This window comes from Poecilia mexicana, unplaced genomic scaffold (assembly GCF_051168715.1).
Source record: "Poecilia mexicana isolate PSO_F unplaced genomic scaffold, ASM5116871v1 scaffold_16, whole genome shotgun sequence".
NCBI lineage: Eukaryota > Metazoa > Chordata > Actinopteri > Cyprinodontiformes > Poeciliidae > Poecilia > Poecilia mexicana.
In genome coordinates, this window is record NW_028263385.1 from 29,500,461 (window position 1) to 29,527,557 (window position 27,097).

General features: G+C 41.2%; 1 protein-coding gene across 3 annotated transcripts in view; it reads right to left on the reverse strand.

Moving 5' to 3' along the window:
* ascc3 (activating signal cointegrator 1 complex subunit 3) overlaps positions 1-27,097 on the reverse strand; it is a 337,899-nt gene that overhangs the window by 185,923 nt on the left and 124,879 nt on the right. For all 3 annotated transcript variants that reach the window (XM_088013868.1, XM_088013867.1, XM_088013869.1), the window contains one exon: positions 15,902-16,066. In XM_088013868.1, coding sequence (XP_087869994.1) covers positions 15,902-16,066 — 165 coding nt within the window. The remainder of the gene's footprint in view (positions 1-15,901; positions 16,067-27,097) is intronic.

Sequence of the window (27,097 nt, forward strand, 5' to 3'; positions counted from 1 at the left end):
GTACTTTCACCCCTGGTCCTGTCCAATTACTGTTTCATGCATTGTTGGAGGCAAAGACTGTGAATGAAAGATTTTTCAAATATTGAGGAATTATTGTAGAATTATTTGGGTAGGAAACATGTTGTAGAAGTCAGAAGGACAACTGCAAGCATTTCTGACAGGTGTCCTTGAGAGTACTTCCAGCCAGCCTGTCCGGTGACTTTCCATACTACTGTCCGGAAGGTCACCAGATGTTAGCATTCTGTGAGGGGACATTCCAGACAGTGTACTACTTATGGCCTTGGGCGTAAATAAATATCATCTCATTATTGGGGGGAACATAAGCAGGGAAAATTTTTGACAAGCAATTTTAGGGGGGGGGGGTCGGCAAAGTTATAGTAAAATGTATTGTAAAATTTGTTTTTGTGTGTGTGTGTTTGTGTGTGTGTGTACGTTTTCAAGCTGCAGCATCAAAAATGACTAGTAAGTAGCAATGAATAACAAAAGAGTTTTTCTCAATAAACAACCTGTTGAGACCCACAGAAGTCAAATTAAGATTCAAATGTTGCTTAGATATGAATTTGTTTCAGTGTCACAGATCTAATCTCTGCTACACCTTTACAAAATCTTAAGGCTCTAAATAAAAACAAGTTTTAATAAGTAACTCCACTTAATAAAATTCCTCATAAATATTGATTTATTGCAGTGGCTCTCAATACAAGTCATGTGTTATTTAAATTAAAACTTAAGTTGCTTAACTTTTTTGTGGGAAGGGACTGGGGGGAGTGGGGAGGGTTCATGTCCTGGATGGCTGAGAACCTATAAATATGTAGGAATTGAATATTTGGAAAGTATCACAACTTGAACTTAAAGGTTTAAGCTATGAGTTTTCTAGAAAAATATTCAGATTTTATTTTGTGGTTTTAACCACTCTAAATTCAAGATGGTAAGAAATAAAGGCATACTTTACTTTGTTTTCCTGTCGGCTGCAATAGTTCCTCTGCTCTCGGCTCCCATACAGAGTCGGCTAGTGGTAACACTCAGTCGCTCCATCCCGTTTCAAACTCTTCTTATTAAAGTAAGAGTTAGAGAGCTAAATATAAATGAAATATGAGCTACCTTTGACAGAAAAAGGAGCTAAGTCTATGAAAGCAATGTAGCAGTTTGGCTAGTTTTGAATTCCAAAGCTTAAGGTGGCAGTTTATCACGATTCAGCCAAAGTAATGAAATAACAAACTCTGGACTGATTTTTATTGTCAATGTATTTCTTCCTATTGAGCAGTCAAAGTAAATAAAACGTGTTACATGTCTTTTGCTTAAAGTATTTACTTACTGGGTTTTTTTTTGTTTGTGCTGCAGAACCACAACAGCAGCCAGCTCCTCACTTCACCGGTGTTCTATCTGTCATACCTCTTAAATCCAGCATGCCTTGTGGTAATGCGCATGCGCACATCGATGTTACGTTTCTTATAAATCTGTCATACCTGTAGACGTTTCATTTTGTGTGTTTTACTCAGAAGTTTACGGTAAATAAAAAAAATAAAATAGGATTTTAAGAAAAACCTAGTTATTTCCACGCAGTGTCCAGAAAGAGGTGTCTTGTTTACAGTATGGTAACGATATTGGAAACAGCAAAAGTCATTTATGTTAATATGTTTGATAAACATAGCAGCTTAATTAAATAAAATTTACAGTAAACATCTGAGAAATAAAACACAGGTATGACGGATTTATAAGAAATCTGCTGAGTAAGCAGTACGTGACATCGATGTGCGCGTGCACATTACCATGAGGTATGTTGGATTTATGGGTATGACAGATAGTCAGAACACTGGCTCTAACGGAGCCTGTGTCATTCAGCAGTGCTGCTGTTGCTCCTCCTACACTTTGGACTGAACCATTGTTCTAACAATAGTGGGGGGGGGACCTAAAAATGTATTATTTCTTTCTTAGATGAATGGCAGATTTACTTTGTTCTTTGTTTCTATTGCCTTTTTTATATTGTTTAAATACAAGGTTTTCTTTCATGATTTCTTTTGGGGGCGGGGGAACAATTCTGGACTTTTCCAAGATTGGAAAGGTCCGGACCCCTGCGACCCCCCTAGGATTTACGCCTATGCTTATGGCCATTTCAATTTCAGCATTAGAAACAGACTTCTCCAAACTAGTCATTAAATCTTATCCTAAGGAAGGAATCTCAAGTCTCTCAGATGTTTTCTATAATTAGCTGTGGGGGTGATGTATAAAATCTGATGGTATTTTGAAAACCAGCTATTTATATCTTGGTTATCCCTCCATCTTGTTCCCTGATTATTTCGGATCTCAAGTATAGTCTGATTAGCTATACTCTGTCAGAACTGGTGAGGTAACAACTTGCCAGTTTTCTCTCAAAGTTCATACAAATAGCTACACAGCTTAGAGATAAGGTATTCAGCTTGTTTTGTTGATATAAGATTGTATTCAGTTTGTAATTATATAGTGAAAGGATCAGAAGAAATACTGTATTTAATATATAATTTATTATCTCGCCATTGATCAATGGTGCTGTTCTTTTCTGTTGAGCACAAAGTTACATTTTTTGACCCTTCAAATGATGTAGTTAACTTCATGTAAAAGAGTAACCTGTTGATACTCACCTTTGTCAACAACTGAGGCTAAACAGGTTTGCTCCAACACTGACTTAGTTTTGTCTTAGAAAAATTAGGAAGATTCAGCATATTGTTGTATCAACATGGGTGAGTGGATGAGAACTAGAGTGGGTGTCGGTTGATATGGTGGGCTGCCCTATCTAAGAGCCTCCTGCTGGAAGTGACAGGGAAGATTGGTAAGGCCTTTAATGTGATGCAGTACCTGTCAAAGCATTCTATCAAGATAAGAACTAACCAATCACTGCCGGCAGACTAGGATTTCACTGCACCTTCACTCTGATGCTCAGCATGCATTTTATGGTCAATCTTACATTCAGGTTTCTTCTCAATCTGGGACATGCTTTTAATATGATTACAGAAATCTTTATTTCAGTAAAAATACCAACAAAAAAAACTTACAGAACATGTTTTGAAGTCCTTTGTTGTTTCCAAAATAGGATTCCTGAAATGATTTCTATATATCTACATAGTATTTACAACAATTCAACAACAAGGAACAGCAACATGTATTTAAATGTCCATTGTTCTTGACTGTATTGTCATATGCATTAAAGAAAGTATTCTACTTTAATTAGGAAGCTCAGAAAACAGCTTCATTGCTAGACAATCACTTAAAGAAACTCAGTATTTGAGCTCGGTCAGAGTGAGATAATTCACTATGACTCATTGCCACACACCTGGATCATTGAATGCTTAGAGATGTACAACATCAATAGGACTCTAAGAGCCTTCATTGCAAACTCGATGGGGCTGTGGAAAACCACCTTTGAAGCCAACTGCAAACCACTTGCACAAGTGTCCATCAAATGTGGGATATACCAAGGAGATGCTCTGTCCCCACCGCTGTTCTGCATAGGCCTGAACCCCCTCAGCCAAATCATCAACAAGACTGGCTACGGATACCGACTCAAGAATGGGGCCACAATCAGTCACCTCCTCTACATGGATGACATCAAGCTGTATGCCAAGAGCGAGCGAGACATCGACTCACTGACCCACACCACCAGGATCTACAGCACTGACATTGGGATGTCATTCGGACTAGAGAAGTGTGACCGGATGGTTACAAAGAGAGGGAAGGTCGTCCGCACAGAAGGGGTCTCACTCCCAGAGGGAACAATAGCAGACATAGAGCACAGCTACAAGTACCTGGGAATACCACAAGCAAATGGCAACCTCGATGAGGTCACAAGGAAAGGAGCCACAGCCAAATACCTCCAACGAATAAGGCAAATCCTGAGAAGCCAGCTCAATGGCAAGAACAAGATCCGTGCAATAAACAGCTATGCCTTGCCAGTAATCAGATACCCTGCCGGAATAATTAGCTGGCCAATGGAAGAGATGAAGGCCACGGATGTTAAGACTCGGAAGCTACTAACCATGCATGAAGGGTTCCACCCCAAATCCAGCACCCTGAGACTGTACACAAGCCGTAAGGAAGGAGGCAGAGGACTAGCGAGTGTGAGAGCCACTGTCCAGGATGAAACATCCAAGATCCTTAAATACATCAATGACAGAGCCTCAACGGACGATGTGCTCAGCGAATGTCTCAGACAATGGAGAACAGAGGATGAAGTGCTGGAGGTACCATCATGGGAGGACAAGCCCCTACATGGGATGTACCACCGACAACTGAAGTGGCTGTTATCAGGAAATCCTACCAATGGCTGGAAAAAGCTGGACTCAAGGACAGCACAGAGGCACTCATCCTGGCTGCACAGGAACAGGCCCTAAACACCAGGGTGATAGAGGCTCAGATCTACCACACCAGACAAGACCCAAGGTGTAGGTTGTGCAAGGAGGCCTCTGAGACAGTCCAGCACATAACAGCAGGGTGCAAGATGCTGGCAGGGAAAGCATACAAGGAACGACATAACCAAGTGGCGGGCATAGTGTACAGGAACATCTGTGCAGAATATGGACTGGAAGCCCCGAGATCGAAGTGGGGAACACCCCCAAAGGTGGTGGAGAATGACCGAGCTAAGATCCTGTGGGACTTCCAGATCCAGACAGACAAAATGGTTATGGCGAACCAACCGGACATTGTGTTGGTGGATAAAGAACAGAGGAAAGCCGTTGTGGTGGATGTAGCAATACCAAGTGACTACAACATCAGGAAAAAGGAGCACGAGAAACTGGAGAAATACCAGGGCCTCAGAGAGGAACTGGAGAAGGCCTGGAAGGTGAAGACCACAGTGGTGCCTGTGGTCATCGGGGCCCTCGGGGCAGTCACCCCCAAACTGGAGCAGTGGCTCAAACAGATCCCAGGAACAACATCAGACATCTCAGTCCAGAAATGTGCAGTTCTAGGCACAGCCAAAATACTGCGCAGAACCGTCAAGCTCCCAGGCCTCTGGCAGAGGACCCGAGCTCAGAGGATGAAAGAGACCACCCGCGGAGGGTGAGAAGGGATATATATATATATATATATATATATATATATATATATATATATATATATATATATATATATATATATATATATCCCAACTCCTTGTAGACCACACAGTCGCCCGAGACTGCAAAACCCGACACACCAACCTGTGCACCGCTTGGATTGATTACAAGAAAGCCTATGACTCAATGCCACACACCTGGATCATTGAATGCTTAGAGATGTACAACATCAATAGGACTCTAAGAGCCTTCATTGCAAACTCGATGGGGCTGTGGAAAACCACCCTTGAAGCCAACTGCAAACCGCTTGCACAAGTGTTCATCAAATGTGGCATATACCAAGGAGATGCTCTGTCCCCACTGCTGTTCTGCATAGGCCTGAACCCCCTCAGCCAAATCATCAACAAGACTGGCTACGGATACCGACTTAAGAATGGGGCCACAATCAGTCACCTCCTCTACATGGATGACATCAAGCTGTACGCCAAGAGCGAGCGAGACATCGACTCACTGATCCACACCACCAGGATCTACAGCACTGACATTGGGATGTCATTCGGACTAGAGAAGTGTGGCCGGATGGTTACAAAGAGAGGGAAGGTCGTCCGCACAGAAGGGGTCTCACTCCCAGAGGGAACGATAGCAGACATAGAGCACAGCTACAAGTACCTGGGAATACCACAAGCAAATGGCAACCTCGATGAGGTCACAAGGAAAGGAGCCACAGCCAAATACCTCCAACGAATAAGGCAAGTCCTGAGAAGCCAGCTCAATGGCAAGAACAAGATCCGTGCAATAAACAGCTATGCCTTACCAGTAATCAGATACCCTGCCGGAATAATTAGCTGGCCAATGGAAGAGATGAAGGCCACGGATGTTAAGACTCGGAAGCTACTAACCATGCATGGAGGGTTCCACCCCAAATCCAGCACCCTGAGACTGTACACGAGCCGTAAGGAAGGAGGCAGAGGACTAGTGAGTGTGAGAGCCACTGTCCAGGATGAAACATCCAAGATCCATAAATACATCAAGGACAAAGCCTCAATGGACGATGTGCTCAGCGAATGTCTCAGGCAATGGGGAACAGAGGACAAGGTGCTGGAGGAACCATCATGGGAAGACAAGCCCCTACATGGGATGTACCACCGACAAATAACTGAAGTGGCTGATATCAGGAAATCCTACCAATGGCTGGAGAAAGCTGGACTCAAGGACAGCACGGAGGCCCTCATCCTGGCCGCCCAGGAACAGGCCCTAAACACCAGAGCAATAGAAGCTCAGATCTACCACACCAGACAAGACCCAAGGTGTAGGTTGTGCAAGGAGGCCTCTGAGACAGTCCAGCACATAACAGCAGGGTGCAAGATGCTGGCAGGGAAAGCGTACATGGAACGACATAACCAAGTGGCGGGCATAGTGTACAGGAACATCTGTGCAGAATATGGACTGGAAGCCCCGAGGTCAAAATGGGGGACACCCCCAAAGGTGGTGGAGAATGACCGAGCTAAGATCCTGTGGGACTTCCAGATCCAGACAGACAAGATGGTAATGTCGAACCAACCGGACATTGTGGTGGTGGATAAAGAACAGAGGAAAGCCGTTGTGGTGGATGTAGCAATACCAAGTGACCACAACATCAGGAAAAAGGAGCATGAGAAACTGGAGAAATACCAGGGCCTCAGAGAGGAACTGGAGAAGGCCTGGAAGGTGAAGACCACAGTGGTGCCTGTGGTCATCGGGGCCCTCGGGGCAGTCACCCCCAAACTGGAGCAGTGGCTCAAACAGATCCCAGGAACAACATCAGACATCTCAGTCCAGAAATGTGCAGTTCTAGGCACAGCCAAGATACTGCGCAGAACCCTCAAGCTCCCAGGCCTCTGGTAGAGGACCCGAGCTCAGAGGATGAAAGAGACCACCCACGGAGGGTGAGAGGGGAATTTTTTTTTTTTTTAATATATATATATATATATAAATTGCTTCTTTGTGTGCTTTGAATTTTCTGTCCTGATGAATTTTTTTGCGAAGCGATAAAAGCTGGGTAGTTCTTGAATTGCTACAAAATGGAGCTATATTTATCTCATACTGACACCTTGAGATGCCATGAGACCTAAATTCTGAACATCATGGCATGGAGTGCATCCCAGTTTTCCATGTCTGGCATATAACCATTCATTTTACCGTATTTTCCGCACTATAAGACGCACCTAAAAACCTTCAATTTCCTCAAAAGCCGACAGTGCGCCTTATAATCCGGTGCGCCTTATATATGGACCAATATTGAGCCACAACAGGTCCAGCAACGGACTTTACCACAGGGGCCGCGTTTCATTGGCTAATGCCCATTTTAGGTCACAGTGCAGCTACCACGTGCGTGACCGTCTCACAAACACAAGCTACAGTAGTAAACATATGCTAATGTACATTCAAAACCATGAATGCCGACTTACCCAGCCTTGCAAGAACAACAGGCATCAGTGATCTTGTCCACAGCTATATTTATGCTGAGGGTGTGAGGATCTGCTGTTTTCCTCATCTATCGGTAGCTTTTAGCTGTGACGCGCACAATGTTGGAGGCATCCAGTGGCTCAAACACCTTGATGTCGTCCAAAAAAGATGACATGAACTTGTTGGTTCCCCTGTCCATTGTCGTGGCTGATATGTTGTGAAAATCCGGCAGAAATGCTACGCTAATTAACTCAGATCGAAATGAAAGACGTCATGTTTACACAGACATGCAGTAGGCTGCTTACGTAGTTGGTCCACTACGGTAAGCAGCCGCCTACTTCTTTTTCCCCCGTAGAAGAAGTGGTGCGCGGTGCATGCTGGGATAGTTGTCAGAACACTGGTTTGTTAATAAAGTTTGATAATACATTTAAAGGGGGGGAGGGGCAGGGGAAGAGAGACAGAGACTGCAGCGGCAGCGTGTCGGTTGGTCTGTGTTACCCAGAAAGCAGTTGGGCATAATATCGCAACACCAACACCGTGAGTGAAACAACGGCTGGGCCAGCCTACTATATAAAGTACTCGGGGACCATTTCTTTATTAATGTGGATGTGTAATAATAGAGTATGAAGCGTCTATTCTATGCGCCTTATAATGCGGTGCGCCTAATGTATGAAAAAAGTCCTAAAATAGGCCATTCATTGAAGGTGCGCCTTATAATCCGGTGCGCCTTATAGTGCGGAAAATACGGTAGTTTTTAAACTGGTTATATTGATCCTGTGTCCAGACAGAGGGATAATCAGTAGCCTAGCAACATGACCTGTTTGTTCTGAAGATCCTGCAGCTTCCACTTTGTCTTCCTAACATGATGCCTCCTCACCCTGACTGAAGATAAAAGCACATCTTCTGAAGTTGGGATATTTTTCCTCCAAAAGGTTCCAGAGGAATCACCTCAAACCAGATGTTGGACTGGATTTTATTTCAATGTTATTTGTGAATGTTAGAGCCTCATTTTCAACAGTGGAGCTATAAAGATTGAAAAAGGTTATCATTTTGGAGAAAATATCAACATCAATATTTCCACTAAATAAGAAGTAAAAAAAATAGTTTGATAGAGGAAAAGCCTCTCAGACTCTGAGATCAAAGTGAGATGCCAGAGAGCACCAAACTATTTTTTTTAAAATATTAGACAATTTATTTAATTTCACATAATTATCGCAGAAGCCATTTGTCTGTTAAATACTTAATGAAACATATTTACCGTGTTTGATGTTTGTTGTGAATGAAGTATAGTCACAGACAAATGAGATAATTAGTCCAAGTTTGTCGCTTATTGAACATTCAGAAACTACAGCGCTGTAAAGCACCACAGCAAAGGTAAACAAAGGTAAAATAACCTGAAAGGTGATCAACTCAAAACCACTCCTACCTTTTTACTCTCTCTCTGTCATTTAAGCACACCCGTTGCCGTCTTGAAGGTTCCAGTGACTAAACATCTTGTTGAAACAGGACGTCTGCTGGAGTCTGTTTTAACTGGCTAATATTGCTGCATTTCACACCAATTACAGAATGAAGAAATGACTAAATATCAGACACTGAAAAAGAAAGACAACAGCTAAGCAGCATTCAAGGTTAGAGTCAGAGGGAAATTAATCTTAAAATGCACAGCAAAATTTGTTGGACTAAATTTCACCAATTTCAGTATGGTACAGACCAAGACTCTTTTAGCAGAACACCAATGTGATACCTGGCTCCATTCTAAAACGTTTGCATAACAAGGGAGCAAGTTTCATTCAGTTTACAGGGATTTCCATATTAATATGTCTGAGGAAGTGAACTTGTGGGTTGGTAGCAGCCTCAGTAATTCCCTCAGCACAATCAATTACAGGAGTCTGTGAGGCATTTCAATAATAGGATAGAAAGATGGAAGAGGTGGGGGTGGGTCTATGAGACGTCCTGTTCATATTCAGCTTCTTCTTCAGAAAGTGGAGGATAAGCAGGGACAAGTTTTTTTTTACACTAAGAAGAACTGAAATATGCAACCTCTGTGGCTTTTGATACTTACAATATAAGTGATATTGTATATCATCTACATAATATATACAATAAATGAAAAGAATGTGGACATCTTGTAACTAAATGCAAGAAACTGATGCCTTAACACAAAAAGCATTTAAAAGCAAACATCTTCCATTTCAAAATCAGTGTAGTGCTTTTTATTGTTAGAAACAAAAAAAAATATTTACTATTGCCACAATCCCTCTCCCCTTTCCCAAAACAAATGTGTGTGCCTCACTGTTGTTCCTTCAATTCACATAAAGAGATCTATAATAGGAAATCTTCTGCATTTTTTTTCAAATAGCTTAAAATAAAACAAAAATGTGTCGATTCCTTAAAATCCTCTGAGGAATAGGAACATTGACAAGATGTTTGCAGATGGATTCCTACCCCAGTTCTCTACTTTACCCTTGTGTTGAGTGCAGTGCACACCGAGGGGTTCTGGTCAAGCCAGTCTACTAGCCAATCAAAAACATCAAAATGATTTAATTAAAAGTAAAGTTGAGGTAATTCTTTTCCTCAGCTTCCTCGCTGACAAGCATGCGCGGGAAGGGAAGAGGAATGGCAGCTTCCACAGGAATGTGATTGATCTGATGATCTCTGCCTACTTTCGAGGAAGCTCAATGCAAAGACAACTAGAGCCGGGCGGGAGGAGCGGGACCAGGCTATGGGCTGCCACCTTATCGTGGTGGAGGGGTTTGAGTGTCCCAGTGATCCCAGGAGCTATGCTGTCTGGGGATTTATGCCCCTGGTAGGGTGACCCAAGGCAGACAGGTTCTAGATGAAGGACCAGACAAAGCACAGCCTGAAGACCCCTTATCCAAAGTTATTGTCCATACAATAACTTTGGATCTGGTGTTCCCTCGCCTGGATGCGGGTCACCGGGGCCCCACCCTGGAGTCAGGCCTGGAGGTGGGGCATGATGGCGAGCGCCTGGTGGCTGGGCTTTTCCCCATGGAGCTTGGCCGGGCTCAGCCAGAAGAGGAGACATGGGTCCTACTTCTCATGAGCTCACCACCCGTGAGAGGGGCCAAAGGAGTCGGGTGCAGTGTGGGATGGGTGGTGGCCGAGGGAGGGGGACCTGGCGGTCCGATCCTCGGTTGCAGAAGCTGGCTTTTGGAACATGGAATGTCACCTGTCTGGTGGGGAAGGAGCCAGAGCTGGTGTGTGAGGTTGAGAAGTTCCAGCTAGAAATAGTCGGCCTCACCTCAACGCATGGCTCTGGTTCTGGAAGCAGTCTCCTTGAGAGGAGCTGGACGTACTTCCACTCTGGAGTTGTCCATGGTGAGAGGCGCCGGGCAGGACTGGGCATACTTGTTGCCCCCATCTCGGCGCCTGTACGTTGGGGTTTACCCCGGTGAACGAGAGGGTAGCCTCCGTCCGCTTACGGGTGGTGGGACGGGTTCTGACTGTTGTTTGTGTTTACGCACCAAACGGCAGTTCAGATTACCCACCCTTTCTGGAGTTCTATGATGGGGTACTGGAGAGTGCCCCTCCTGGGGACTCCCTTGTTCTGCTGGGGGTCTTCAACACTCACGTGGGCAATGACAGTGAGACCTGGAGAGGCATGGTTGGAAGGAATGGCCCGGTGCGGCTTTTCTGTGGATTTTTCTTCAACCGCCACGGGACTCTTTAGCAGGAGGTGAATCATTGGAAGTCAAAATTGGAAATCAAAGAAGAAAGCGCTAATTTTCATTTAGAACAAGCACACGCTAGCAGCAGGCACAACAGAGAAATTTCTTCAAACTCATACCCCCTCATCATGGAAACCACACGAAGAAGTTCATATGATGCCACTTTTAAGTTGAGGGCCATCAATCTGGCAGTACAGGAGGGAAACAGAGTCGCTGCACGTAAGCTCAGCGTGAACAGATACATGGTTTGGTGTTAGAGACAGAGGGCTGCGTCCTTGTGAAAGGGTTAGCCGGTGCGTTATGGACCGGTGATTCAGTCCGTGGAGGAGCTTTTATGCTCGCCTTGCAGTCATGTAGCATGTTGGTTTGTTTTTATTTTATTCTTTGCGGCGATACAATGCATATCAAATGCTTTGTCTTCTTAAAGTCAGGTGGAGTTGCTGCGTGGCTACATGGAAATCAGAACAACTCGTCCCATAAAGCGCAGGCAACCAAAACAGTCTCAGGGGCGCTTATTAAAAACTCAATAGACATCAAATGGACAAGCCACTAAAGCCACATAAATTAAATGTTCATTTTGTCCCTCCACATCCAGCAGCAGAAATCCATAGTGCTGCGGATCTAGCTCATCATGCAGGGCCGGTCCAATAATGGAGGCCTTGAGTAGAATTTGATTTAGGGGCTCCTCTACCTGCTAAAAACATGAGCACTACTAAATCCATTTCATCATGCATTTAGTGAAATCTGAGAGAGGGGGGCTACTTTAATTGGCTGAGCAGTCAATTATAATTGTAGATTACTAAGATGTATTTGTGAACAAACACCCAAAACTCAAGGATAAAACTTTTAGTTTAATCTTTGAATCTTTCAGGTTGTTAGCTCAATCTAACTATTAAGATTGTCCTTTGAACTTTTACAAAGTAAACTTGCCAGCTCCTTAAAATTGTAAATTTAAATGTTAATCTATTTAAAATCGTTTAATTAATCTATGCTGAAACCATTAAATCAAATTTAACTACATTGATATTCTTAGTTTATTTATGCCATGGGCCGGTTCTAAATGTGATCAGTATTACATCATGCATTTCGATCCACTAACTGAATTTAATTTGGATGCAGCAGAAGTACAAATAAAAGTCAGGTGTCTTCGTATGTCTGTAGTTCTCAGGTGTACTGGATAGTCCTGAGGCTACCTTGCTCCATGTTCAGTCTTTTGTCAGTTGCTACCGGTATTTAGCTGTGTCCTATTGTCTCTGCCGTGCTGCCTGATCTGGACTGTTTTGAGCCACATTCACCATTAAATTCATCATCATCTTCATCACTACCTGGGTCGTCAGCGTTCTCTCTCACCACTATCACCTCTTCTTGACATCAACTTAAAATCTTTTAATACAAAACCCCGGTGGACCACCTCGGTGGCTCGACTAGCAGGCTTAGCAAGTTTACTGGGGGAAACCCTGTAATTCCAGTAAAAAGTTCTTTTGCAGTTTCAGTGTTTTGTTAAATTACACAAAGACCAGAAATCTGTAATTCTGAATTTGTGTAATACACCATACTTTAAAGATGGGCATGCTACTGTGATAAGCCTCTAGCCAGACAACATTTTACTGTGCTTCTGTATAACATTGCAAAGCAATACACACAATATTGTGTTCGGCATGGACACATCCTCAACATGTCACATTGTGAAAATTGGTGGAAGAGCAACATAATTGTCCTTGATAATGAAGTGACTCATTTAGCTTGGGTTCCCTTAATAATGTGGGGTAACACTTTATTTGAAGGGGGGTGAATAAGACTGTCATGACACTGTCATAAACATGACATAACACTTGTCATGAACATGAATAAGCCTTCATGAATATTTATGAATGTTGTCATAAAGCGTCATTCGTCATTCGAAGTGTCATTATGACACTTTTAATACAAAGTTGACATTATTCAAAATGTCTTTGTTATGACAACTTGACATTAACCAAGAAATCATTACTGATATAAATTTGTTATAAAAGAATTAATGATTGCACTTTAAAAATTAGGTAACTTTATGTTATTAAAGGTAAAGTTTAAACAGTAATGATTTATTGGTTAATGTCAAGTTGTCATAACAAAGACATTTTGAATAATGTCAACTTTGTATTAAGTGTCATAATTTACCGAATGACGCTTTATGACTACAGTCATAAATATTCATGAAGGCTTATTCATGTTCATGACAGGTGTTATGTCATGTTTATGACAGTGTCATGACAGTCTTATTCAACCCCCTTCAAATAAAGTGTTACCTAATGTGGGAGAGAATAAAAACAGTAGAGCTTCAAATGACTTCAAATCTTCAGTCAAGCTGACTGAAAATTGTTGTTTAGGGTTAACATGTACATATTTATTTATATTTTTAATGAAAAACAATCCAGGCTGAAAATGTGCAATCTTTTTGCACAAAAAAACACAAACACCCCCTCGCCTCCCGAAAAAAAAAAAAACAATCCCGATGCTTGAAACTTCTGAAGTGCAGTAGAGCCTGAAGAGGTGTTAAGGTGTATAAAGAGCCCAGTCAGCCCTTCTTCAGTAATATCAGCTAAACCATCTGATAAATGGACTGTGAACCAAGTAAACAGCGGTCACATGTACAGCCCAGTTTTCAATTACCTTAGCCGTTAACCTTACCAAAAAGGTGTTGGTAGCTGCTCAGCCCAGCAGCCCATCCTGCCCCTCTGTTTCAATTCTCTTCCACACTACTCTGTCTTTAACAGCAGTGTACAACTGTTCTACACACATTTCTTAATAGCTGACACGTGGAAGAAATATGTACTATACTTCTACAAAGCAAAGTCAAATTATTTATTTTAATGAACTACATGTCAACCTTGTGCTTTTAAGCTCCATTAATGATTACTTGCTTCTTGATTTTACCTCTCTCCAGGGTTTTTCAATACTGCTGAATCTATGGTAATGAGATACTGCTGCTACTCATGGTTTACAGGTCAGGTGAGGGAGACAATAACAATCATTTATTGCAGTTACTAGTAAGTGAAATGAGAGTAATACATATTCATAGTTGACCTCTCATTGTGATGTCATTTACTCTGGATGAAGTTCTATAAGCTTCTGTGATTTTAATCAATTTATTATAGAAAAAACCCTGGAAATTTTACAATGTATCTTACAGACTGTACTGTCATCTTGATATGTTTGCTAATCTCAAACCTACACAAGTTCCCTGGTGTTCAGTGCAATTTTTCAAAAGGGTTTCATAAACTGGATGCAGGGTGAGTCATGTCATTCAGTGTCAGGGACAGAAATAGAGGACTTTGTACATGGAATAAATTATAGGATCAAAATGTAATTCAAAGAACATGATGCATGATTTAATCATTGACTGTCTATGCATTCCAAAATTATCAATCACAAGCTCTGTTCCCTTTCTCCATTTATCACTTTACACCCACAGACTGACATGTGACAGCAGTTCATCAAGATGTGATATTGGACTACATAACATGCACCAGCCGACAGCCTGGCTAAATTTGCATGATGATTATAATATGTGGAATATCCAGGCTAGCTCCAGCATAAACACATGCCAGTCATCATCGTGAGAAATCGTTACTTTTTTTTAAGCAAGGTGCCAGTAGGTTGGGATTGATGCCGTCGACGATAAGTTGCATGGACCACTGAGGCACATTTCTCAATGGTCCATGCATCTAATATATCACAGCAGTCTCATAGCAAAACATAAACGAATAATAAAGCTAATCTGATACATACATAAGCAAATGATTCTGTTTCTCATTACCATGTAAGTGATTGGGATAGACAGAAATAAAGTAAATATCATCTTGACTATTTTCAACTATAATTGCAATTTGTTATATGGCAATTCAAGAGCATCTATATTACTTCTCTTTTCTCATTTCCTCAGGTAAGCTTTTACTCAGATGAGACAACTGTAGTGGGAGAGACAAGTAGAGCTGGTTTTATTTAGTAGCAGTAAGGAGACAGTAAAAATCCGACTGCAAAACATTAACAGCACTTCAGTATTACTGCAGATACATAGCATAGCACTGAGAAGTGGAAAGTAAAGCTTTGTTTATATTAGTAAAAGAGCAATAAATAATTGCAAGAGCAGATTGTTCACATAGCATGAACATCTAGCACGGTTTGGATGATGTACCAAAAGCGGTTCTCATTCTCGAAGTTGGTTGATGAAAATGACATAATTTTGTTCTTAGGTTCATGGCTACCCTATCTTGTCACAACCCCATGGTGAACGTTTTGCCCCATGCTGTATGTAAAACTATTTTGTGAATTTTGAGTGTGTTTGTTGAAGTGGAAAACAGCCCCATTTACTCAACTTCCAGAAGGCACTTTTCAGCCACATAGTAGGATGGATAGTTTTGAGGAGCAATTGGTTGTGAGAAAATATGCACTGTTATCCCAAAGCACTAAACTCAACCTGCTTGGCTCTGGTCCAATGCGGTGAGTGAACATCACGACAAAGACTTATGTTTTTGGGGTTTTTTGGCTTCAGGTAACAAGGGGAAAAAATTAGATGTTAAAATTTATTTCAATTAAAGCAGGCAGCATAGTTCATAAAAATACACATGAATAATATGATTAAAACGCAAGGCACTTATAGCAAATATTTCTAAAAACCAAACAGAAAGTACCTATGTGTAAAGAGCCAGTGTTGAATACAGTGTTGAATACAATACATCAGATACATGCATAGCAGGAACTGACCTGTCTGATAGTTCTTGCCACCAGGCTCTCTAGTACTGGTCCTCGATCTTCATGTAGAAGATGAACTTCATCGAGGATCAGGAGACGCACAATTTGAGAGAGAGCCACGTCTCCAACACTTTTCCTTGTCACAACATCCCACTTCTCTGGAGTTGTCACCAACATCTAAAACAAGGGTGAACACATAGGTGACTGTTCAAACACTACATTTAGGCAGTAATCAAGACTGGAAACAAAGCAATCTATTCACAGCAGCAGCCAAGAGGATGGTAAACTTCAGACAACTTCGTACAACTCAGTCTCGACACCAATATCATGGTAGGTATTCACAAACCCGTAACCAGTTTGAACTGTAAGGCCTAATACTGTAAGGTTACAGAGTGAATACGATACAGTAAAGAGCAAGCAAAATAAAATAGAATATACAGCTGTAAAGGGCTGCTGGAGCTCTCAGAGTGAAGGCATCATCTTTTTTTTCCAGTGTTCCAGTTAGATCAGTATAGTCTTATGCCTTTATTGACATTCTGAGTGTAGTACTTTGAAACACTGAATTTTGACAAATAGCAGGCATAGCCATTGCCATAACAGGCTTCTAGGCTTTCCTTAGCCAAAGGACAAAGCTATGGGTCAAGGTTTCATGTCTATGGTGGAACTATAATTTGAAACACACTCAAATAGACTCAACCAAAAAAATCCAGTATCGGCTTCTAAATCCCTTCCTAAATTTTAGACAGATAGTAAGAAATGCCTGACAAATTCACCTTTGTGTTCTGCCAAATTCCAGATTCAATTGAAACCAGATATTTGCATACATCGCATAAAAAGACGCATTTTTTTCCAACTGTCTGAAGTTAAATGAAACCAAACTTCTCTTATTTTAGGTCAGTTAGCATTACCAAAATTATTTGTATTTGCTGAATGCCAGAAAACTTAGAATTTTTTTTTAGAGATTGTTTTGAAGTTTTCTATGAATTCACAAGTTAACATATATTTGGTCAGTAATTGCCTTTATGTGCTTTTGATTATATATGATCTATTCATTAGGATAGATCAGCACATTCAGTTGCTACTTTATATGTATTGCTCAATGATGTCACTTAAAATAATAATGGTTTTTAGCTGTGTGGTATCCTTGAGTGTCTTGAAAAGTGCTTTCAAATAATAATAATAATAATAATAATAATAATAATAATAATAACCCCAGTATTGCCACTATTTAGTTTAGAAATTGCATTGTCCATCCAGGATATTATGTGATTCAAAGAAAAGAGGAGAGGTTGAAGGAAATCTGTGGATTTTAAAGTGAGGTACAATATAGGTTGTCATCGGCTTATGCATGAAATGAATTATTGTATATCCTGATGATGCTTCTGAGTGGGATCATATAGTTAAAACTGATTGGCCCTCTTGCTTATTTGGAATGCATATTTTAAGATGAGGTCAACCTCTAAATAGCTATTTAGAGGCTAAGCCACTGATAACAAAACATTCTTACAGACTTTAAAGAATTTTATGGTCTACTATATCAAATAGAGATGAGGTAGGAAAATCTACACTGCATTGTCACCAAAGTCTGCAGGTAGCAGAATACATTATCAGCTTCAGTAGAGCAGTTTTAATGTGCCCTAAAACCACACTGTCACGATTACAGTATTTTGGTGGGGTGTAAAAATGGAAGCATTTTTATGAATCTTAAAAGATGAAGCAGGAACCGGGAATGCAGTTTTTACTGATTAATGTGTTTTTGCTTAGTCTGTAGACGCTGTTCCTGCTTATTTACATCTGCTTAGTAAATGAAATTGGACCATTGCATGTAGTATAATGTAAAGATGAGGTCCTTGCAGGGATAGTTGGAGCAGTTGGTTGGTCAATAAAAAAATGCCCTCCTTCTCTCCCTCCATCCCTCCATCCAGTTCCGCTTGTCCAGAGTTGGGTCGAAGGGATAGCAGCATAAGTATGGAGGCCCAGACTTCCTTCTTCCCAGCCACTTGTTCCAGCTCTTCTGGGGGAATCCCAAGGTGTTCCCAGGCCAGCTGAGAAACATAGTCCCTCCAGTGTGTCCACCGCAAACGGTGGGACGTGCCCGGAACACCTCACCAGGGAGGCGTCCAGAAGGCATCCTGACCAGATTCCCAAGCCACCTCAACTGGCTCCTCTCGATGTGGAGGAGCAGTGACTCTACACTGAGCCTTCTGGATGACCAAGCTTCTCACCCTATCTCTAAGGGAGAGCCCATACACCCTACGTAGAAAATTCATTTTGGCCGCTTGTATACATGACCTTGTTATCCAGAGGCCATTGACCTGGGTCAATGGCTCAGTCTTTCAGACATGACCATAGATTAGGGTAGACTTTGTATGGTTCCTCACCTAGGACCTGTCTGTTGACCCAATCAGGGGCATGAAACCCCTTACAGCATAACTTCTACACTGCAACAAATTGAAAATACAGCTCTTTACTGTGATCTGAAATGCATGTGGAAAGTATATGGGACGTGATTGGATCGCTGGATCACGTGTGGAATTTACCACCTGTAATGTAAATTTTTAATGTACAGTTGCATTGTGGGATATTTACTGGCTGGAGGCGAACGTACACAGGCTACAGGACGGGACCAAAAATGACTTTCACCGGGTAAGTACTTTTTAAAAAACACTGTATTGCAGTTTTGTTTGTATAAGAAAATGTATTTTATGTGGTTATATTGAGCTACTCTCGCTTGTTTGCTAAAGCTAACTTCAGTTATTTCTCAGCTAGCATTATGTGCAACACAATTGCTTTATAGGTCAGTTCACCTAGAATATGCAGATGGCTATATTCTGGTCTTTTTGTGGAAGTTGTTTGAGGGTAGGATGCCTCAGCTGGGTTTTTTTTTTTTTTTTTGGCGCATAGGACTGTCAACATTAACGCATTAGCGTAGGCAATTAACCTGAACATTTTAAGGCTAATGCCAGTAATATTAACATACTACATAACGCAGACCTATCAAACCATCTATTTTGACATCAAAGCCTCTCTCCCGCAGAGGGTTATATAGTTCACAGCAGCATGTTACACACGGGAGAGCTAAGAACAGTGAAATACTTTTTCAGCGACACCAGACAGCATCAAGAGTTGAACAGTTTCAACTTTCTTGTGTTGGGTGTTGCCAACGTTGTGCACATCTAGTATACTAGCCCGCAATGTCACGTGCACGAATTACACTGGTCTTCGCTAGCTCCATGAGGACAATAGAGTGCCATCACAGGAAATGAAGGTAGAGGAACATTTCTGAACCAACGTTTAAAACAAACTGACTTTCTATAAAGTCAGTTGAATATAAAACCTGGAGAACTAAGAATCTTCAGACATGGTTTGTCTGAGACTACAAAACATTTTTTGAGAATGTGCATGTTTCATATGGGCTTCCCATATGAAACATGGGAAGCCCATGCCATTGCTTTCCCCCAGAACACTTGCTAAGCCCGGTGGTCAGGGCGCCAAGGCAGTCCACAAGCGGTCCACCATGTTTTTGAATTAAAAGATGTTAAGTAGACAGGAAGTGTGTATTAGCTCTAGTTGTGGCGTAGCTCTACGTCAGTGGTCCCCACACTTTTTCCTGTGAGGGCCACATAAGTTTTCCCTTCTCTGGTGGGGGGCCGGAAATTGTTTACGGGGGGGGGGGGGCGTTTCTCGATTGATTTTTACCCTGAAAGCACATGGGCAAAAACCATGAGTGAAATGGTCACTGGGACTGACTAGTATATATTCCATTGAGGATATGTAACTATAACATATTAATTTCTCATATGTTAACATAAAGGCTCGTTTTGAAGTATAAGTTGCTACTTACAGGCATTGCTTCGAAGAATTCAACCTGGAATGCGGCGTTCATAACAGACACGTGTGTTCATCTGCTCTACCGCTAGCAAACAACCGCACTGATTAAATAACATAAAAGTCAAGCAGTTCCCTAAAAGTCCAACAGATGGCAGCAATGCGCCATGCAAAACAAAACACCCACAGTTTACAGGACACACTTCCTGCTAAAGAGCCCCCTGGTGGTTGAAGAAAAATCCGCATATAAACCGGAAAATACAATAAATTAAAAAAAAATCTGAATACTCTGGTATTGTTCAGGGGGGCGGACCAAATGTGGAGGCGGGCCGGATTCGGCCCGCGGGCCGTAGTTTGGGGACCCCTGCTCTATGTGAACAGCAGGAATAACTTGTAGTCGAGCTTTCAGAGGTGAGTTGAGGAGCGGCGAGAATGATACTTTTTTTTTTACTTTTTTTTTCAATAACTGTTTTATATCAACATATACATACAGTAGAGATACTGAAAATACAAACTAAAGTAATAAAGGTACATAATAATGATAATACAGAATAAATTTGAAAAGTACACAAACAAGACAAAAAAAAGAGATGAAAAAATAGAGGTGTCAAGGTTACAGTATGAATTTAGTTATAGGTCTCCATCTTGTTTCAAAGGTCTCCATCGACGTGAGAATGGGAGATCCAAACCAGAAAGTGATGGCGCAGATCTAAAAACCATATAGAGGGATGCCATGTATACATGTCCCAGGCATGTGTGGCTCCTTTGTTTATTATAAATCTATGAAGTCGTAAGTGCAGCATGCAGCGCTTCTGGGACATGTGGATTGTCGGAAAAGTAAGTATAATTCTTACGGTTTTATATAAAAAAATAAATATTGTTCTACCTTACGTGGTTCGAATTCTACCGGCATTTGAAAAATATGTATGCATCTCTGATCGCCGGCGATCCCGTAGTCCGTATAGGGTTACTCTTTGAAGACTGAAGTATTTTAAGTTAAATTCTTACTTTTTTTATTTTGCCATACAAACCTTGATATTCTTTTATCCATCTCTTTGAAAAATTAGTTGGGAATGGAAACTGGGAATGATTGGAATAGAAACAATAGTCTTGGCAAGATATTCATTCTGATTGTTTCTACCCTCCCCCCGAGGGTTAGTTGTAGGATCTTTCTAGGTCTTTTATAATTTCCTTCTTCAGCTCCTCATAGTTTGCTCTGACTAATTGTGAAGTTTGAGGTGTGATATTTATACCCAAGTATCTAAATCCTTTATTAGTCCATTTGAACTTTACTTTTTCTTTTAGTTGTGTTGGGCATTCACCTGATAGCATCATTACTACCAACTTACTATCATTAGTCGTATATCCAGAAATATTCCCGTACTCTTTAAGACTTTCTAGTAGAGCTGGCACTGATCAGAGTGGTTCTGTTAAGAGTACTAATAGATCATCGGCAAACAATATTTTATGTTCCACCCGTCCTTCATCTTTTATTCACTGGATTTGTTTATTCTGTCTTATTGTGTCTGCCATTGGTTCAATAGTAACCGCGAATAGACAGTCCCCCTTAGACAGTCTCCCTGTCTAACTCCTCTCTTGAGATAAAAAAAACTCTGAACAATACCCATTAATTCGAATTCGGGATTTTGGATTTTTATAAATTATTTTCACCCATTCGACAAATGGGCTCTTTGCACCTATGGCGTTGACGTCACATCTCCAGGAATTAATGCGGCTCACTTGTTTCTGCTTTGAGTTACCATAACTGGTAGAAAAGACTAAGTCGTATTTCAGATGCAAAAAAAACACAATACTATGAACATTGTTGTCTTCCTAATATAATGAGCTTTTAAGTTTTCATTAATTTCCAAGCGATCCTGAATTAAGAAGTAGGTGGCTTGTAAATATTTACCACTACCAGTTAAAGCTAACGCTGGACAACACAAAGTTTGCAGCCTTCACTTCACTCCGGATCAGCCTAAAAATACCAGGGATACAGATGATAAATAAAGGAGCCTCCCTGAGTTATTTCCATGGAGTCACTTCTGTATTCAGCCTGAAAGAGTTTATGGGAACAAGAGAGCAGACCAGAGCCAGACAGCCGAGCAACTGATCCGCCTGTACATGATACTGCTGTAAACACCGTCCTATCTGAGCTCTTCACAAGAAACATGCAAAGGTAATAAAATGAAATAACACGGAGACCTTAAAAGACACGGTCATATTTTCTAAAAGCAGCAACTTTTAACCTGAACAGTCAGCGGAATCAGATCTCTGACACCAGAGCTGCGCTACTGTTAAGCTATGAGGCTTGTTGAGCTTCATCGTGCTTCGGAAGTAAAAAGCCCGAACTGTAACCTCCGCCATTAGTCTGTGACTCTAACGACAATAAACTTGAAAATTACGTAAAAACATTGTCCGTTAGAATGTTTAGATACTTAAATAGCACATTTTTACAAGAACAATGTCCGAGAATATTGCCTACTAGCATAAGCTAAGGTTAATGTTAGCCACAAAGTTTAAGTAAAACTCACCTTCGTATCAGTGAATGTATAACGAGGCGAACATCTAAAACCTTTCTCCAGCTTACTTGTTGGGGCTTCGGATCGATGTACAAACCTTGGCCAAGCCCTAGTGTAAAATGGTATTTTTATTGGATCGGAAACAATCGAGCCGCTTTTCACCGAACGCGGAAGCTGAGGTGCAAAGAGCCCATTGCTGTGAAAATCCAAATCTTGGTAGTGTCAGGTATAGAAAACCCAATTTTCCCCTGTCAAAAGCCTTTTGGGCATCCAAACTAATCAAGAGGAAGGGTTGCGATTTAAATTTTGTATATGACATTACATTTAGTGTTCTTCTAATGTTGTTTGCTCCCTGCCTGCCCGTAATAAATCCCGTTTGGTCTGGGTTGATCAATTTAGCTATATGTTTTTGCATTTTTTCTGCCATTATGCTTGTTAGTATTTTTAAGTCATTGCATAATAAACTCACGGGTCTATATCCTTCGCACATAGTTGGGTTTTTACCCTCTTTATAGATTACAGATATAATGGCTTCAAACCATGTTTTAGGGGGGTCCCCCACCGTTAGTACGCAGTTAAACACCTTACATATTACTGCCATTAATTCTTCTCTAAATGTTTTGTAAAACTCCCCTGGTAGTCCGGCTGTCCCCGGGGATTTGTTGTTTTTGAGTATTTTAATAACGTTCAGAATATCCTGTGACGTTATAGGTCGGGTCATTTCTAGCGACTCTTCTTCTGACAAAGTTGGGAGGTTAGTTCTTTTTTTTACTTGAGCTTTCCTTAGTTGAAATGCCAAGAGGCGACTCACCCTGTTGCCCATTTCATAATATCTTTGATTTGTAAAGCGTAGAGAACCTTCTGCTTTAACAGTTAGTATCTCCTCTAGTTTATCTTTTGCCTTTTTAAGCTCTCCCATTATGTTTTTATCCCCTAGTTTGTGCTCCCTTTCCAATTCTTTGATCTTATTTTCCAAATCCTTTTGTTCTTTCATTCTGGCTTTTTTCATTCTGGATGATATTTCTATTATTTTCCCTCTTATCACTGCTTTTTCTCCTTCCCATAATATTGTTGGTGAAACTTCCCCATTATCATTTATTTCAAAGTATTCCTTCAAGTGACTCCTCAATTTCTTTGACAATATTTTCATTAGACATGATTGATACATTCATTCTCCAATATCTGAAACAGAGTTCCTTATTTATACTTAAAGTTAGCCTTATAGGTGCATGGTCACTTATAGTTATATTTTCTATGTTACATTTTAGTACCTTATGTATATGTGGCTGAGATATGCATAGATAATCTATTCGAGAATAGCTTTTGTGTGGGTTTGAGTAAAATGTGTACCGTATTTTCCGCACTATAAGACGCACCTAAAAACCTTCAATTTCCTCAAAAGCCGACAGTGCGCCTTATAATCCGGTGCGCCTTATATATGGACCAATATTGAGCCACAACAGGTCCAGCAACGGACCTTACCACAGGGGCCGCGTTTCATTGGCTAATGCCCATTTTAGGTCACAGTGCAGCTACCACGTGCGTGACCGTCTCACAAACACAAGCTACAGTAGTAAACATATGCTAATGTACATTGTGGACCATCAAAACCATGAATGCCGACTTACCCAGCCTTGCAAGAACAATAGGCATCAGTGATCTTGTCCACAGCTATATTTATGCTGAGGGTGTGAGGATCTGCTGTTTTCCTCATCTATCGGTAGCTTTTAGCTGTGACGCGCACAATGTTGGAGGCATCCAGTGGCTCAAACACCTTGATGTCGTCCAAAAAAGATGACATGAACTTGTTGGTTCCCCTGTCCATTGTCGTGGCTGATATGTTGTGAAAATCCGGCAGAAATGCTACGCTAATTAACTCAGATCGAAATAAAAGACGTCATGTTTACACAGACATGCAGTAGGCTGCTTACGTAGTTGGTCCACTACGGTAAGCAGCCGCCAACTTCTTTTTCCCCCGTAGAAGAAGTAGTGCGCAGTGCATGCTGGGATAGTTGTCAGAACACTGGTTTGTTAATAAAGTTTGATAATACATTTAAAGGGGGGGAGGGGCAGGGGAAGAGAGACAGAGACTGCAGCGGCAGCGTGTCGGTTGGTCTGTGTTACCCAGAAAGCAGTTGGGCATAATATCGCAACACCAACACCTTGAGTGAAACAACGGCTGGGCCAGCCTACTATATAAAGTACTCGGGGACCATTTCTTTATTAATGTGGATGTGTAATAATAGAGTATGAAGCGTCTATTCTATGCGCCTTATAATGCGGTGCGCCTAATGTATGAAAAAAGTCCTAAAATAGGCCATTCATTGAAGGTGCGCCTTATAGTGCGGAAAATACGGTAATCTCTTTTCTTGGGGTTGATATTTCTCCAAGCATCAATAAGACCAAGCTCTTTAGTAACACTATTTAGCATTCTAGATTTTGTTGCCTGTGGCCTGTAATCAGAAGGGTATCTATCTAATATATTATTTTGAACCGTATTAAAGTCTTCCCCCATCAATATCATTCCATTTGCATCATTAGTTATTATTTTGACTATTTATTTCAGGAAACTGTCCTCCTCATTTGGGAAATATACATTTATTACTGAAATTGTCACATCTCCGATTCGTCAGACAATCATTACATATCTTCCTTCTTTATCTTTTATCTCTTTTTCAACTTCAAACAATATCCCTTTTTTGATTAAAATTGCTACCCCCCTCCTTTTTCCAAATGAAGCATAAAGTGCCTGACTTACCCCCTCCCTTTTAAATTTTTTGTGTTTGTTCTCCATTAGGTGTGTCTCCTGTAATAAAGCTATTGAGCATTGTAGATTTTTTTAGTTGAGTCAAAATCTTCTTTCGTTTAATAGGGTGGTTCAGACCATGAACATTTTAAGATACTATATTTAGCCCGCTCATATTACTACCATATCTGGAGCTGCTCTGTACCTGACACCTATTTAAAAAGAAAAGTATGCTACACAGGACAAAACCTCAACCGAAAATGAAAAACGGAAACAAAATATAAACACACTTATTAGGATAAGAAACCCAAAACAATGACTGGAACATGAACAAAAGTCTTCCAAGAGTCCCAGCATCAGAGAGCTGTGGCCTTCTCTCTGATGAACAAGCACTGTGTGCATTAACAACTTTCTAGCAGTTGTCTAAAGCCCTAAAGACTAAAACGCCTCAATATTACTCTCTACGATTTTCTTGTAATCTAGTACGTTATTTTATTTTATTTATTTTACAACTAGCGTTTTTTGTTGTTGTTGTTTTTATTGAATAAAACGAATATCACACGCCTTTCTTTGCAAATTGTGACAATTACTCTCCCTATAGAGACTTGTATGCCTACCTACATATGTTAACCGTTGTCACAATGTCGCTGCAGATGATGTCTCACTCCAGGAGTGCCCTCAGATTCGCCTCTGTGATTTCAGACTGTCTCTTTTTGCCCCCGTGTCTGGTCCCCTTTGCCGTCTGCGCCACCACATGGTGAATTCTCTCCATTCTGTCCTCCTTCACCTTGATGCCCATCTCCTTCAGCATAGGCGCCGCTTCTTCCACTGTGCTGAATATCTTTGTTCCCGTGTCCAGAAACACTTTGACTTGGGCCGGATAGGGGGACTGCGCCTTCACATTCCTCTCCTTCAGCTGTTTGATGAATTCCTTCGCCTGCTTCCTTTTCTTTTGGACCTCCGTTGTGTAGTCTTTGGTTGAAATAAATAGTCTGTCCTTCATAGCAGATCTTCTGTTTCCAGGCCTGCTTTATCACTTGTTCCTTCATTTTATAATCCAAGAAGCGTACGATGATCACTCTTGGGGGGGTTTGGGGGAGAAGGGGGTCGTACTGTCCTTTGGTTTATTCACCAGTGAGCAGTGAGCTCTTGCAATACAAAAGTCCATCCCGTTTGTGATTTGAATCTGGGATTTAATAAATTGTGTTGTTATTGTGCCTCATCCTCGACTCCAAGTCATTGCATTTCTCTGATAGTTTGGTCGTTTCCTGAAGCAGAAATGTTGCCTCCCGCTCCATCTGCATCATCTTGTCTTCGTTATTTCCCAATCTTTCCTCCATATGAGTTACCTTCTGTTCCAGGGACGTTGTCCTGACCATGAGTTCCCCAATGCTCGTTTCGAGTCTAGTCAGTGCTCTCTTGTTGTCTGATACCGCTTCCGCGTGTTCTTTTCACAGCCCTCGTAGCTCGAGAAGTATGGCAGAGTCACGGTCCTCGTTCGGCGGATCTGAGTACTCCGCTTCATGGCTCTGTATTTTCGCCATTCCGGTACTCTTTTCTTTTGCGCCTTTCTCTTCTGTATTCTTTCCTTTTTTAACCATATTTTCAATGGGAGTTCTATATAACTTTAAGAGCGAGTTTTCAGACAGAGTTAATGTGCACAGCTGCGTGAAGATCCGAGAAAGTCGTCCCATAAACTCGAGCAACGGTTTATGTGGCCCTTATTAAAAACTCAACAGACACAAAATGGAAGAGCTACTAAAGTCACAGTCGCAGGCCATTAAATTAAATCTCCAATTTGTTGCGCATCTCTGCGCAGTGCAGCGGGTTTAACTCATCATGCAGGGTGGGTCCAAGGCCTGGAGCAAAATTTGACTCAGGGGCCCCTTTTGTTGCTAAAAGCATCAGCACCTCTAATAGCTTCGTAGATTTAGTGAAATCTTGGAGAGGAGGAGTAGTTTAAATGGTCAGCCTAAAAAGCAATCAGTTACAATTGCAGTTTAGTAACTTGTATTTGTGAACAGAGCTCAAACTCAAAGATTAAACTCAGCATCAGATTGTTGCTATGGTAACAAAACAAAATGAATATTGTTATTTGAACTTTTACAAAGT